Source organism: Cololabis saira, chromosome 2, assembly GCF_033807715.1.
Source record: "Cololabis saira isolate AMF1-May2022 chromosome 2, fColSai1.1, whole genome shotgun sequence".
Lineage (NCBI taxonomy): Eukaryota > Metazoa > Chordata > Actinopteri > Beloniformes > Belonidae > Cololabis > Cololabis saira.
The window spans coordinates 13,178,618-13,194,294 of record NC_084588.1 but is presented as its reverse complement, the minus strand read 5'-3'; the positions used below and the strand labels follow the sequence as shown (position 1 = coordinate 13,194,294).

General features: G+C 42.6%; 1 protein-coding gene across 1 annotated transcript in view; it reads right to left on the bottom strand.

Moving 5' to 3' along the window:
• Positions 1-15,677, bottom strand: part of otog (otogelin) — a 72,555-nt gene that overhangs the window by 44,790 nt on the left and 12,088 nt on the right. Inside the window, exons 9-20 of the mRNA XM_061734694.1 lie at positions 15,484-15,590; positions 14,780-14,889; positions 14,381-14,506; positions 13,002-13,110; positions 12,656-12,702; positions 11,054-11,199; positions 8,736-8,868; positions 7,577-7,754; positions 5,089-5,213; positions 4,503-4,715; positions 3,203-3,368; positions 1,374-1,448 (exon numbers count right to left, since the gene is read on the bottom strand). Of these exons, the coding sequence (XP_061590678.1) occupies positions 1,374-1,448; positions 3,203-3,368; positions 4,503-4,715; positions 5,089-5,213; positions 7,577-7,754; positions 8,736-8,868; positions 11,054-11,199; positions 12,656-12,702; positions 13,002-13,110; positions 14,381-14,506; positions 14,780-14,889; positions 15,484-15,590 (1,535 nt within the window). The remainder of the gene's footprint in view (positions 1-1,373; positions 1,449-3,202; positions 3,369-4,502; positions 4,716-5,088; positions 5,214-7,576; positions 7,755-8,735; positions 8,869-11,053; positions 11,200-12,655; positions 12,703-13,001; positions 13,111-14,380; positions 14,507-14,779; positions 14,890-15,483; positions 15,591-15,677) is intronic.

Genomic DNA, 15,677 nt, shown 5'->3' with positions numbered 1-15,677 from the left:
CGCCCTACTTTATAAACCAAATAAGGCGTGAAAATTAACATTCGCTTGCCAGAGGTCTCTGAAACACCTCGGCGCCAGGAGAACCGCATCACAACACCTCCAATAAAGCGACTTGGATACGCCAGCAACTTTTTGAAAGATTGTGGTTGATTACACTGAAGGTTATTCATAAAAAGTGAAACTTATTTCCTTGCAAAACAACTTTGAGGGCCAACAAGCTTTCAATTAAGCAAATTAATCTGCTTTAAATGTCAACTCACCATTTCTTATATTGTGTATTAAAAAGCATCACACTGATGACCACAACACATAAATAATAACAGTATACATTTATCTTCAGAGTGTTGCTGACTCCTGCAGAGGCAGGTCAGTGTCTTCATGATTCTGATCACTGACACACTTCAGTTGACTGCAGATGTCCAGAAATGCATTTTTTTGCATCCAAGGTCATATCAAATCACTTTCGCTTCAACTCTTGCATGTTTTAATGGACAGAACACACATACAGAACTGTCTAAATCAGTCGTCTCTTTCCAGGATTATGTTTGAAATGTGTTTTTTCTTTGTTCCACTTCAATTAAAATGACCTTTATGACCATGTCTGAAGAACTTTTCTTTGTTTTACTTTTACAATCACATTTATGCACACGCAGGTTTAGGGCGGATCTTTAAACCTCCATGTAGGTCCATGGGTGGGGATTTATGCTACCTAATGATCTGCAGGGACAGGCAGCCAACCTGCCATCAATCAGTATTCAGGTACGTACACACACATTTTTACAAACAAATCTGATGTTTGTGATTCATGTGCACATCTACTCGCAGACAGAGGTGGCAAATCCGGCTTCAGAAAGTAAAAGTCCTACCATGTATTTGTTCTGTCCATTCACTCAACCAGCTGATTCTAATCAGCACAGCTCTTCAGCCAGGTAGATGAGCTAATTAGTGAACTCACCTGGTTTTAGTGAATGGACAGAACAAATATATGGCAGGACTTTTACTTTCTGAAGCCGGATTTGCCACCTCTGCTCGCAGATTTATCAAGATTTCATGGTTGAAGCCTCTTGTTTCATAATTAAAGACATGTTTTCACTTTGTCTGATTGTCTTAGAGCTTTTTAACTGAGGAAATCTGACCTCAACACCAGAAACTGTAGACAGCTTTTCTCTTTCCACCATATCTAAGGATGCAGATTCTTGTCCACAGTAACCGAGTGTTGAAATTGACTGAATTAGGTACCTCAAGGTTTTTTCTCTAATCATAACTACACTTTCCAGACAAGAAAATATAAAATAAAGCAAAATTGAAATTCTCCTTCAGGATGACGGAGTGTTTGACATCATGGGTGACAGAGAGAGGAAGGAGGATCTTACTGAACACCTGCTGACGTCATGATCACATCTCCTGGTTCATAATCTGCTCCAAGAAAGCTGCAGGGACACTCGCTCCTGTAGAGAACCAAGAGTGGAAAAAAGCAAGAGCACACACGGCCTGAATTCAGATCAATGCTGCAATTACATAACTGAAGCTTACAAACCTGAGGAGGGAGCTCTAAACTGCACAGAATACTTAATTTTTAGGCCGGCTCCACATGGATCGTGCCCGGCTCAGCTGCTGCCCCATAGCTGAGATGTTGCAATGGGTCGGGCATCATAAGGCGTTGGCGACCAGATGTGAACGTGGAGCCCCCAACAACAGCACATTACCTACTCTACAGCAACGACAGGATGCTACTACCCCCCCACACATTTTAACATCCGCATGCAGAGCCCCCGTGTCACGGCTGTCTGTGTGTATAATACACCGGCTTTTAAATGATTCATGACTGATATGAATGGTGAAGACCAGGGGGCCAACTAGTCAGAAGAAGAAAGACTGTTTTGTTTCTTTTTTAATGTTGTTTCTTGTGAATTAAGCTACACTGGAGGTGTCTCGTTGCTGTTGCTATGAAGTCACGACGATGACCAATAAGGGGTTTAGTTGTGTGTTTTGCTGAGAACTGCTTCTGTGATGCTTAACTCACAGGTGAGGATGAGACACCACACCAAAACTCTCCACGTGACTCACAAAACCAATGCACATGCTCTGACATGAGACCTAAAAAAAAATCCTCACGTTCAGCATATACACTGCCAACATACAGCACGACCGTTTTACTATTGTAACATGCATAAAATAGAGTCCATACATGAAAATAAGCAGTGCTGGATGAGCGTTTGCTTGAATGATGAATGGGAATTACACTGTAAAGCATTTTGCAAAACATAAAGAAGGTTCAAAAGGCACCATTTAGTTTCAAACCCATGTTCATGGTGCAACTTTACAATATTTGTACTTGTATGTTGTGCCTGCACCGTTGCTTTGACCAAATGAAGGTCCTTACTGACAAGAACAGTTGTTTAAACCTGATTATCATACAGCGGATGACTGATGGCGCAACACGCTGGCGCTTGGGGAGATACGCAGGGTTTGGGAAATGAAACCTGTCCCTCAGTAGTTATGTTAACATGGACTTTAAACTACCTGACAGAGTATTAGAGGCAAGTGGTCGGCGGACAGATCGTTGGATGTAGAGGTGGTGAAGTCAGCGCTGAAGGTGTGGAATTGATAACAAGACCCCTTCAAATCCTTATGGTAGAAAAAAAAGACAGTGGACTTAAACTGAGCTGGGCTGAAACTAAAAGCCTTTGTAACATATAGGCCAGTGCCTCACATCAGCTTCTGAACTACAAATTCTTTCTCACTAGTTATCAGATATCTGTGCCGTCTCCAGCCCGAGTGGGAATGAAAGGGGGGGTTTCACAGTGAATTCCTGGATGTAACTCTATCACATGGTAAGTAAGGCACCGAGCTGCACTAGGATGTAAAAACCCGGGACATTTAAGAGGAATTAAGCAGCGAAGCTTCTAGGGCGGAGCATCATGAAAGCGAGAGCACAATTACCGAGGACCTCGGGCTCTTTAACGTCTGCAGCAAAGCTGCAAGGCTTTCCACTTAAAGGCTGACGCACCCCTCCGAGCAGACACAAACATCCCTTTGAGAGGATTTGTGTGGTGGAGGGTCTTCAGCCACTTCCACGGTACATTTGCATGCAGAGCTGCAAGAACGCCTCCAGGACGCAGCAGCAAAAATATCTAAGACAGTTTCATATTCTGAAAAATGTTAAAGTCTTTTCCTTTTCGTTTCTTCCCCGCCTCCTTACCTGTGCACGCAGGTGTGTGTCCGGTGGTTGTAGAAGGAGTCCTGGGGGCAGACACAGCCCTCCTCACACTCCTCCCCACAGTGCGGTGAGACGGAGAGGGAGGTGCAGCGTCGCTGGCAGGAGGACACGCAGGTGCCGTACTGCATGGTGGCAGGGCAGGTGACCGCTGCAGCAGGATTTACAGATGTAATCATACAGGTACAAAACCAAAGGCTTGAAATTTGGTGTCAATGAATTTGACTGTGATGCAATCAAATTCATTGACACCAAATTTCATAGTGTAACAATTATTACTAGGCTTTTGTTTGCTTCTTTGCACCTATCTCTAACAATCATTCACTTTTTTTCCTGCCCTTCTTTATAAACATTGTCTAGTATTGATTGTATGATAAAAGGGTTATAGGCATCACAAGCTCATGCTTCAGCCTACACCTTTTTCTATTTGAGCCATCTCTGTAGTGCCCCTCTGGTTTTGCTGTTTTCCCCATGTGTGCTGTATGATGATGGTTGCACCGATGTAATAACATTGTTTTTTGGATGACCAAAATAAACAAAAAGAAAGAAAGGCTGGTCTGGAGTCACGGCACTCAGGTAGCGAGGAACATTAAATATAGTGTTGTCAATATAATAATATATGTTTAATAAAAATTGACTGTTTTTCTGAGTGACGGCTGCTTTGGAGTCTATGTTGTTGATCGCATAAATTGTTTTTTATGATCACTTTAGCTACTTAGCTTTTTCAGTGAATTTGAAATCTCTGCTGTGAATTCAGCGATATGAGAACATAATCGCTCTTATTCTTAACATAAAATGGCTTCTTTTGCTGTACATTACACTAACAGACTACCGTGACCAGCTCTGAATGGGCCTTGAAAGGTCCAGGGGGAAAATAGGAAAAAGCAGTCAAACAGGAGCGCCAACCATCTAACCTCCATATTCAAAATCAACCCGGAAGTTAAAAAAAAGTTCCTTGAGTGGCTATTAGAAGCTGGCTCCAAAAGCACGTCAATCAACTCTGACAAAGCGTCCAACTTTACATTAGAAATAAACAGTTCTGAAACTTCCTTTCTGAGATGGTGTAAATACTGATAAATGCCCTTAATCAAAATTAAACCCAAGGACAGCCTGGTTTTTGTTTCCCTACAATAAACTGTGACTTTAAACAGATAATTGGGAGGAGCATATGGATTTGATATTGGATGCTTGACCAAAAACAAACCCAGTATCTCCAACAGCAGCAAGTAAAGACCCAGAGACAACGTCTCCTGAGCCTGCGGAGCAAACGTGGCCTAATACTCACCACAGTCGGATATGTGCGATCGGAAGTCAATAATGATGGAGAATCTGCGGCAGTGTCGAGCGTAGTGAGCCAGTGCGGAGCAGAGGCAGGGCGTCCCGCACTTGCAGGTGTCTGCGCGACACTGTTGATGGAAGGGTGTCGGACTGAGGTACTCGTGACAGGCGGAGAACAGATCCTGATTCAGCACATCGCACATCTCTGAGGCGTAGGTCACTGAGCACGAGCGGGTCGAACAAGACACAAAGAAATATTCAAAACAATGTTGAGTTATCAATGTTGACTGATTTACACTTGCATTTATTCCTCTAACAGATGTTTTGTGCACAGGGACAGTAGAATCAGACAACCCCTCTGAGAGGTACACGGCGATCAAGAAGGAGAGTAGTCTGAAGGATCAGGTTCAAAATGGGTGCAGGCCCCCAAAAATCCCTCTCTCTGCATTCATTCTCATGTAAAGGAATATTAATACATGATGTGTCAAAGATACATATTTAGTATTTGAGATCTGCACATTAACATACAATAACATAACACAGAACAAGTTTCTTTCTGTGCTTGAACATAAAAAGTAGGAAGAGAAACTGACCGGCCTGCTGATGAGCGTCACAGGGATCGAGCTGAGGCGTACTCGGGGCGAGGGAACAAGCTGACGACACTTTCCAGCTGTTTCCAAACAGCTGAGGCGTGCTCTCTATCATTCCTGATGGAGATCTGAAATACAACCAGAGTTAGGGCTGGGCGATATGGCAAAAAAATTGATCACGATTTTTTTTCCCATATTGAACGATCTCGATTTTTAATCACGATTTTTAAAATCAGAAGATCCCCCCTCCCTTCTGGAATAAAATAGAAAGAAACCAGAGATTAGTTTTTTTTTTCTATTAACAAATAAAGCAAATAGCATGTTTTAACAAGAGCCATATAGAAAATGGCACAACAAACATGTTGTTTTAAGCAGTTTAAAAAAGTTTCAAGTAGTTTTAGCAGACAAAATTTTTTTTCATGATCATTTAAAATGTAAACCAACCAAAACATGCGGTTGTTCATAGTTTTTCATTTATTTTGCCTTTTTTTTTCACAATTGCATAGATAAAATTGCAATGACATTTTTAACAACAAAAACAGTAAACTAATATGAGTTGAGCCACTGTCAGGCAGCTGGCGATGCTGTTGCTTAAATTGACCAAAAGTTGGCTCTCTAACATCACAGATTGTGTACTGTGCGTGACTCTGACGCTGGTTAGTAATTAAGGAGTTAAAACTCACTCGCCACTTAGGGGACTCAGTAGCCAGCAGAAACGGCAGTAGGAGCATTTATTACATTTATTAACTGTAGTACCGCTATTATGAGAGGTTATTTCTCACAGTATTAGCCTAAAGGGACTTAAGGCTGATTTATGGTCCAGCGTTACACCAACGCAGAGCCTACGGCGTAGGGTACGCGGCAGTACGCACCGTACGGCGCGCGTCGCAACGCGGTTAGGCTTTCTTTTTAATACGAACTGATTAAACTGATTAAATTCTGTAGTGGATAGCATGAGTAATAAGGACGTACCGTTTTTATGGTGACAAAAGAATCATCTGCTGCTTGTTGATCCGACACATTCACTCCGCTGAGCGCGCACACACACACACACACCCATGTCGGGGCCGCGGAGTTTCTCCCGGTGATCAGTAATTTGTGTACAAGCAGAGCGAATCACAACTTTAATGAGTGCGGTTCAGTTTGACATTTTTGTAAGTCTATGAGAAAAACATTTAATTTTATTAAAATCTAAAAATAATATTTATAGGCTAAAAAAATAAACGTCATTAAAGTAGCCGGCTGGACCTAATCGAGTAGTCGGCTATATGGCCGGCAGCCGGCGCTTGTGGAAAGCCCTGCTTTAAGGAACGGACCAGAATTATGCATGGAATGATGAATAAACGTAAAACACAGAGCTACGTCTCCCGTCTGGATCCTTACCGACTGCCGCGGCATCTCATGCGCATGATCAATTAATGCAGACAGCGCGGTGCCAGGAAAGCGGGTTGTGATTGGTTGTCGTGCACTTTGCTACAGCATGTTTTGCACGTGATCGAGAAAGTAGACCCACAGCTGATCACCGTGATCGAACTTAATTTAATCGCGATCACAAATCGAGATCGTATAATCGCCCAGCCCTAACCAGAGTACAGATTCACTGCCAAATGAAGGTGGAGAACATATTCCCAATGCTCCACTTCCCACCTTTAACCCCAAACAAACATCATAAAGCACTTTTAGATGTCTGTGGTTGTTTCAGAGAATGTTTCAAACCCTGAAAACCCTGTTCAGTGTCATGATGAACAAAACAAACTACTAAAGTTCAATCTATATATTCTAAAGTCATAAGCAACCTAAACGTATTCACCCATATGCTCAGAGTGGGAGATTGAATCAAAATGAACATTTGATGAAACCTGTTGGTTTCCTCAGCTAGGCTCCAAACTATTTGATCCATCTTTCCCGTTTATGGGTCTGATACTGACACCAGGACAGTTGCAAAGCAGCAACTGATTGATACGACAGCTCTGCCATCATTCATCTATTGATTCTTTTTTAAATTAGATTGACAAGTTCTGGTGCTACATATCTGAAGTCAAGACTCACTATGATACCAAATGTGACGGAGCAACAGAAAAGTGTCGGTCCTGCAGGTTTTCAGTTGAACTGCAGTCTTTCCCGACAGCGTTTCCAGTCACCAACGTTAATGTATATCCATTTACAGCTGTGAGACAACATCCGGCCTTTATGGGCCACCAATACACAGTGGAGCCCCTATTCCACTAACAGTAAATTCCTTGTTGAAGTGGTGTGTCCAGTTGGGTGCTCATCTGGCCTGCCTAAAAGAGCTGATCAGAGAGCGAGGCTTTTGATGCCGAGCCGCCCGACCCGTGTGCATTACAGCGGGGGAGAGAGCACTTCACCATCACCTCCCTCCCTGCCCCTGAAACAGGAGCACGCACTCTCACCAGCGTTGGAGGGAGAGGGTGGAGTTGTAGTTAACAGAGGGCACTGAGGGGGGGTCGCAGGTCAGCCGCCGCACACTTACAGGAAGTCATCTTGAATGTTGCCATTGAACGTGCCGCACAGCCCCACTGTGTTGTCTTTCCACGACTCGTCTGCCTGCAGGTAGAGACGAAACTCCGTCGGGCTGTACTGCAGACGGAGGCCGAACGAAGTCCTCACCTGGAGGAACATGGACGACAGCTCCTGGATGTGGAAGATATCTGCAGGGAGGTGTGAGGAGGACATTTAGGCTTTCACGTGGCGGTTTGCATACCCTGGTTTTGTTTTTAATGTATAAAAACACCTGCATTGTTCAAGATAAGGAACGGAAATATACAATATTTGTCTTTGCTCCATCTTTTAAATATTATTATTAGGGCCAGAGCACTTACAGTGCGAAGGCCCTATTGTATCTGTAGGAATTTTTTATTTATTTTTTCTTCGTTTTTATTTTTCTGACGAAAGGAGGGCCTTTTTTCCCCCTAAACGTGCCCCAAAAGTCACCAAATTTTGCACGCAAGCCTGGCCTGGCAAAAAATTTGATATTTAATGGTTTACATTAATGGGCGTGGCCTAATGGCTCAACAGCGCCCCCTAGAAAACTTTGACGTACATGCACGAAAATCGGTACAGACCTGTATCATGTCGCAACTTAAAGAAAAGTCTCTTGGTGCCATGGCCGAATCCCGAACAGGAAGTCGACCATTTTGAATTAATCGTGTAATTTTGCCGCAATTTATGCCATTCCTTCGGCAGTTAATACGGCCTGAACCGTAACGTGCACCCAGGTGTGTTATACATCAAAATGTGCATCTCGATCCTGCGACGATGCGCATTACTTTTCTCATTCAAAAGCGTTACTGTGGCGACAATAGACGCCAAAAAGCACGCCCCCCCTTCATCTGATTGGTCCATATTTGATAGTTCCTACTTTCTGCCATAACTTTTGAATGGTTTGACATAAAGAGTCATGGGTGGTTTGGTGAAAATTGCACGCGCGAGGGCCCATTCATCGCTGCTTGCAGCTTTAATTATTATTATTAATTACTGTTCATCATTAAAGTGTTGTGTACTTCATCAACCGCTTATGCAGACTCTCAATACCCATCAGGTTTGTCTCCGCCATGACCTCAGAGACAGCGACAATAAGTTGAATCCTGCGTGTGAACAATGCTGAAACGTGATAAAAGATGAGATTTTACCGTCAGAATAGGGCAGGGAGATGCGGTACTGTCCAGCCATAAAGACCTCCCCGACGTGACTCAGTGTGATCTCTGTTCTTGGATCCTCATCAATAACCAGATTAACTGATTGGATGCAAGCCCCGTCCAAATTCTGAAGTTTAGAAAAAGATGGATGATAGATGGCATGTTGCCAAACATACGATTCAGAAACAAAACAATATAGGGAAACCTGAGTGGCAGTTACACAAGTTTAGAGTTAATAAAGCTCTGAAGCAGGAGATATATATATATATATATATATATATATATATATATATATATATGTATAAGCATGTGGGCATGCTTTTTGCTGCACAAAAATGCTCATATAGCTTGCACAAGCTCTTAACTACGCCAGGTCTTCACACCACATACACATGATCTAGGTAATTTCTCATAAATGAGCTATATTCTTTACATAAGTCACAGTAATAGACAAAGAATGTGATTAATAAGATGATAACACAGAGAACAATTACAATTTTTCATGTCCTGTTTGAACAGACCAATTAAACATGCACAGTTTTGGAAGAAACAGCGACCCGTGGACGTTCATTGCTGGTTAAACTTCATTTACCAACTGTGAGTTCAAACAATGTTTTTGGTCGCACTGGATCAGACCTTCATAACGTTCAGAAAGAGGTTTCGCCCAACTTCTTTAGCAGGATGTCGGCGGTCTGTGGCGATTTACTTTGATTCTGAAGATCACTCTCCCACTGGATCACCTGGTTTCTTTTCATCTTCAGCTGGCGGACAGACTCTGGCAATGTGGTAATTCAATTCTCATTGATGGAGGTGGTCCAGGCCCTGAGCCATTGAAGCAAGCCCGAATCATGAAACCCCCTTCACCATACGTTAGAGCTGAGATGATGTTTTAGTGCTGGAAAGCTGTGCTGTGCTTGTGCCTGCATCATTCTGAATATTCATGCAAAAAAATCATCACGTCATCAGGCCTTCAGCAGTTATTCATGACATCTGGACACTCACTTCTCACTCACTAGCCTCAGTACTGAACTTTTCATTATTGAGAGTTTGTCTTACAGTGGATCTTGATCGTACGTCTGCAAGGATTTGTGTGTGTTGGTATGCTTCACGACAGCATATGCCTAATATCTACAGAAAATTTAAATATTTGAGTCTTTTATCAATCAAAGTAGGTCCAAAAAAAAGATCCCACCTCCAAACTAATTTCCTTGGTACGACTCCGTTGTACAACATAAACAAAGTTCATGACTTTGCTTACTTTTCCCACCTGTACTGGGAATGTTAAAAAAAAATGACTGTTAGTGTGCGTTTGTCTGTTAGTGTAACTTAGATGAACATCAGATCCCATTTTGTGGTAAATAAAGGCAGGAAAGCAGTTCACTTCAAATGTTTCAAATATGTTTTTTTAAACGTTGTTTTAAAAAAAAAAACTGTCAAAATGAATTTTTTGGCCAACAAATAATAAAATTAGGACAGTTATGAAGAACATAATCCTTGTTATATCAGCCAGAATGTGATGGACATCGCACTTCTCATACACGGACCTCAGAGTAAAATATTTTTCCTGTATCGAAGCAAATTATTCCCTTTAAACCTGAATCTGAATGATCAGGAATCCTACAACGTGCTTTTGCTCCCCGCCGTTCTGATGTTTTCAGAGAAAGGCAACCTGTGCATCGCTGACAGCAAACGATCTGCTGCCATGAATCGCTTCTTTCATAAGTGGAAGAACCCTTAGCTGAAAGGTTTTAACACTCACCTCCACCCTCCCCTCTTCCTCCTCCTCTTCCCATCGTTCACCTCCGATTTTCCTACATAACCTTCTCTCTGTCCAGCCCCTCTCCCCGTCCCCCACCCCCGTCTGGTGCCTCTCTTCATCTCCCTCTTAACGACAAAGCTGTCCACGGCTCCTTCAGTCAGGCCAGATAAGGTAATCCTGTGCAGTTGGCTGTTAAAGGTCTCGATCCTCTGCTCTGATGAGTGGGACGTCTTACACCCCCCCCCCCCCCCACCCACTTTACTGACCAGCTCAAAGCCTGCTGGGAAACTCCAGGATCAGGGGAGAGGAAGGGGAGATGAAGTCCTCAGGCTTTTTGTCATTTTTCTTGTCTGTTAACTATCTGAACAGTTGCAGGAGCGACTCAAACAAAAATCACCTTCACTCAAGAGGGATTATTGAGCACTGAAAATTTGATCTGATCTTCATGACAGAAAAACCGCATCCAAGTCAGAGTGGCTGTTTCCAGTATGAAAGCAGAAGGAGAGAAAAGAAAAGTCACGTATGTAAAAACAGAAGTGACGTGTGGACTCACCGCTCCGCAGGGGGCATTCTGGATGGTGACTGTGAACTTTCCTGAGCTGCGACTTTTGGCGAGGACATACTGGCACGTTGCAGGGAAGGTGTAGATCCGTCCGTCAAAGGACTCAAAATACATGTCACCTGTCACCGAACACTCGCCTGTGAGGAGAGCAGAGCACTTAACTTGTCACCAGTGGAAATGTACAATTTAAAATCGGTTTTGCCCAAAAGCACCACTTTATACACAGTATTTTCTTTCTTTTTCCACCCCCTTTACTTTAAGGTGACATTGAATGAAAAGTCTGAAGGATATATTTGGGTGTCTGAAGTGACTACCAATTCAAGGAGTCAGAGAAAGAGCAACATCAGTGGGGTACTGTGACATCACAGAACCAGATCAGACTGTAATTATCCAGCTTCCAAGTTTATCTCCAGCTAATTTCTCCATTTTCTGCATTTTCTACCTCTGAAATACGCAGCACAAAGCCGCTACGCCAAATTCAAAAAAGGGAGATCCAAGAGGTGGAGTTGAGATGGTAAATCCACGCCCTCAAAGCAGCTGCTATGACCAGAAAGGTATTTCCCCTTTAAAAGCAGGTAAGTAAGTAATTTCTGAAAGTTGTCACGTCAAACTATCAACAAAACAAAGCGAGCTAGCTCTGCCTTTCCCTCCTTCTAGAGCTCCCTGAGAAAGCACACCTCACCATGAACCCTCCAAGAGTCGTTTCCAGTTTACAGAGGTTTGTTTTAACAGTTTGCTTAAAAGATGAGCAGGTAGAGGACGATGAGGAGGGTTTCACTAGATGTAACAAAAAGTTAGAAACAGAATCACCTACTCCACCTTTACAGGAACAAATTGTCAGCTTTTGTGCCATCGAGCAGTGAAATCATGCAGTTAAGTTCATTAATATAGCACTTTTCACAAATAAATATAAAATAACAGATGCCGGTTCCACAGTAGAGTCGGATGAAAAACTCCTGCTACATCGGTTTCCTCCCTAACAAGTAAGAAAAACCCAGCTGGGCACTAAAAATGATAAAATAGCCTTTAGAATCATACTGCTTGTTCTTTCAGGTTGCGTCTGCTTTCGGGTCACTGCATTGGAAAAATCATGTCTCATGAATCTTTAAGAGTAAAGGCAGGGTTAAGGATATCATACTGCTTTACTGCCAGTATATTCATGTAAATCACATCCTGAACGTTTGGTCTTTCCTTGCCCTCTCAAGTGTTTTACTGTCTTGACTTTTTCCTTATCAGAAGTCACTGTTAAGTACTTAAAATCTACTTTCCTTGCTCTTTATCACTGTAATACCTGCTTTGATTCTTCCCCTTTTTTCTGTTAAATCTCAAAAGCTGCTTGTGGGTAACCAGCTTGAGCTAGGTTTTTGTTCAATCTAACGAGACCAGCAAAGATATGAAGTTGGTTTTAGCAGAATTTGTCAGTAGTTTATCCTTACAGACCCTCCTCTCCCTGAAAACCAACGATGGTTCCTGCTCTCAAGGGCACTACATCGGAACGTTCTTTCTTTCTTTCTAAAGACCTAAGATACTATCGAATGTGTCCTTCGGTGCAGTCTGAGTAAAGAAAGTAACCCACAGAGGGTTGGCACAAACCTGGGCAGCTGTAGTCAGTGCAGGTCCACACTCCACCCAGGCATGTGCTGAAAAAGAAAGCAGAGACGTCCACAGGTGGCTCCAGGAACATGAAAACACTGAGCTAATAGCAGAAACACTGACAGAAACCGGACACACTGAGCCAAGGTGATTAGATCTGAGGATATTGAAAGGACTGCGTGGGGTCTGCAGGAATTACATAACAATGAAACAGTCCTGTGATTTTAAGTCTGGATCTGAGGCTAAACTCTGTTAGTAATTTATCATGAAAATTATTTGAAAATATAATTCAGAGGTGTTCTAAGATCCAGCGTTTCGAAATGATGGTACAGGAAGACGAACTCACCAGTTGTTGCATTCCTCCTGCAGAGTCTGTCCGGAGGGGTAAAACATGCCGCGGTACTCACACGGACAGTCGGAGGGAGTCACGCAGCTTCCATCCTCATAGATCAGCCCTAAGGACGGACATGGAGAAGATGCTACATTAAAGCAAACAGAGAAACAGCCTGCTTCTCATTCATGAACCAGTTCTGTTCAGAAGTCATAAAACCAACTGCAGTGACATGAAACCGACACGTTTCAGCAGCAGCTCCAGTTTCACTCTTCAGTCAGATGGGTTCGCTTGACTTTCAGGGTCTCAGTTGGAGCCCAATCATGTTGCAAATGTACAGTAGTTGGGTTGTTTTGTTTTTTTTTTAAAAGGAAATACAACAGAAGTTAACAAAAGGCTAACAGTGCCATTCACTGTCATGCAATCTGGAGTCACCAGTTCATTACTGTTAGTGATCCATAAACATGAATGTGGAATATATCTGGAGTAAACTATACAATGTGGGTGATATAATGTTTGATAACTGCTATATTAATGAAAGAAATGCATAGTATGAGAAAGGCCTCGAATAAGAAAGCCATCCCCAGAAAACTGGTGAACGTAAAACCACTCTCCACTAAAATATCAATCAATAATGTAAATAAGACGTTACATGCTGCAAAAGTTATTTTTCCTTCAAAGAAAAGTTTCACTGGAAATTAACTGGGTAAGTAAAACTTGTAAGACCTGATTTCACCAGATTCTTTCTAATTTATGACTACCTGCCCTCTTCGACATTTTGTTTAGTTTCTGTGTGATGTTTAAACGTCATACGAAGTAACTCTCCCAGTTCTGTTGTTCTGAAACCATAAAAGTGGGTAATCTTGAAAAACAGCAGGGACACAGACGTTCAAACTTTTTTGGTTCTCAGTGAAAAACAAGCAAGGAAGGTTGATGTAAAATTCCAATTAACAAAAAGAAGAGAAAAACTATCAAAAACAAATGGAAAAGGACATAAAACAAGTTAAAAAATAAAACAACTAGAATAGAAACAAACAAAAGTGAGGCTCTATCGCTGAAAACACAGAACACTTGGGAGTAAATATACTGAGGGAGGTCGTGGATAATGTAAAGCTAGTCAAGTATGAAACACTGACAGGAAACAACAGAAAGTACAAAAAAGAAATCCAAATATGAATATGAAAAACACAAGATTATGACAAGAAAAGAAAAAGTACAAATCTCATAAACAACAACATCATTATGGCGTCTAACGCGCCTTCAAGAAGTAAACACAAAAAGGAGTTGAGCACTGTTCAGGACTGACCCTTTTTTGTAATAATAGTAATGAGTGATTGACATGAAACAAGAGTTCTGTAAGGGGAAAAGGAGACAGAAGCTGAGTAGAAGCTGACCGTCGGGACAGTAGCATCCATCCAGGCAGGCCAACCTGCTGTCAATGCACGTGCGCTCCAGGCTGCAGGATGCCGGGCAGCAGCTGATGCACTCTCTGTGCTGCAGCCCCAGAGGACACGGCTTCACTGGTCACACAAATAAAAACACAATATACGACACCTGCTCACTGGCTCAGATTTGAGTAACAAAGCAGCAATTCATCTTTAATAAACCGCTGGAAAAATAGAGTAAGATACAGTGATATGCCGCCCATACAATAACCAAATAACCAGCGACATTTTCTTCAATTTAAAACTTTGATTGTGTGTAAATAATTAGTATTTATTAGTATTTATTACAAACAAGACAAAACTTAATTATAAAATGACATGCAGACTGAGACACCTGGGAGAGCATACCACACTGAGGAATGTGCCGCCTCCAGTCGTGCAGTGGGTGGTCAGCGTGGGCGCAGGCTCGGGCGTACTCGCTGAACACCTGGCATACCACATCACCGCTGGGACCCGACCTTCAACAGAGTGAAATAACAGAAACGAAGTCTTCGAGCAGGGCCAGGAGGGATGCGGTTACACAACCAGCTACTCTGGAAGGGTCTCCCTGCACAGATCCCACGACTGACAAACCAAACCGGCCAGCTGCTGTCTCAAACCAGGCTAGAAATGATGAACTACGCACTCCAAAAAGGCTGTTATTCAGAGAGGCTGGAACAGTGATGTTCAGTTGAATTTAAAAAGGAAAAAAAATGTGCTACAGTAGTACACTGTCGGAGATTGCACACATTTAAGATCGCAGACACTTTTCTAAGAGTGGGATCACGTCAAAGCAAAAGCAAAGTGTTCACTACACTTAACTAATGATCATCAGAAACAACAAACACATCTATGAACATTGAGTTTGCTGGTCACGAGAGTTCAGGTGGGTGTTAACACAATGCCAAGAAGGAAAGACATCACCACTCTTAAAAAAAGGAAAAGATCTCAAAAAAGATCTCTAAAAGATAGATACGACTCATCAGTTCTTATTATCTGGTCAACGGTCTTTTCCTGATGACCAACTACTGTACAGCTGTGTGTGCAGTCAGATGTTAATCAGATGTTCTTACATGCAGAGGTCGTTGGAGCAGCTGGCCATGTAGGACAGCGGGCTCACAAAGTCGTGGCAGCTCTGAAACGGCGGGTCGAGCAGCGCGGCACACACTTCCTCCACTTTCTGCAGCCACAAAACACACAGTTGAACTCAAGACCGTCTTATCTCATGTCATTTCAGTAGTTTGTGCTGCTGTTTCTCCAGAACGTA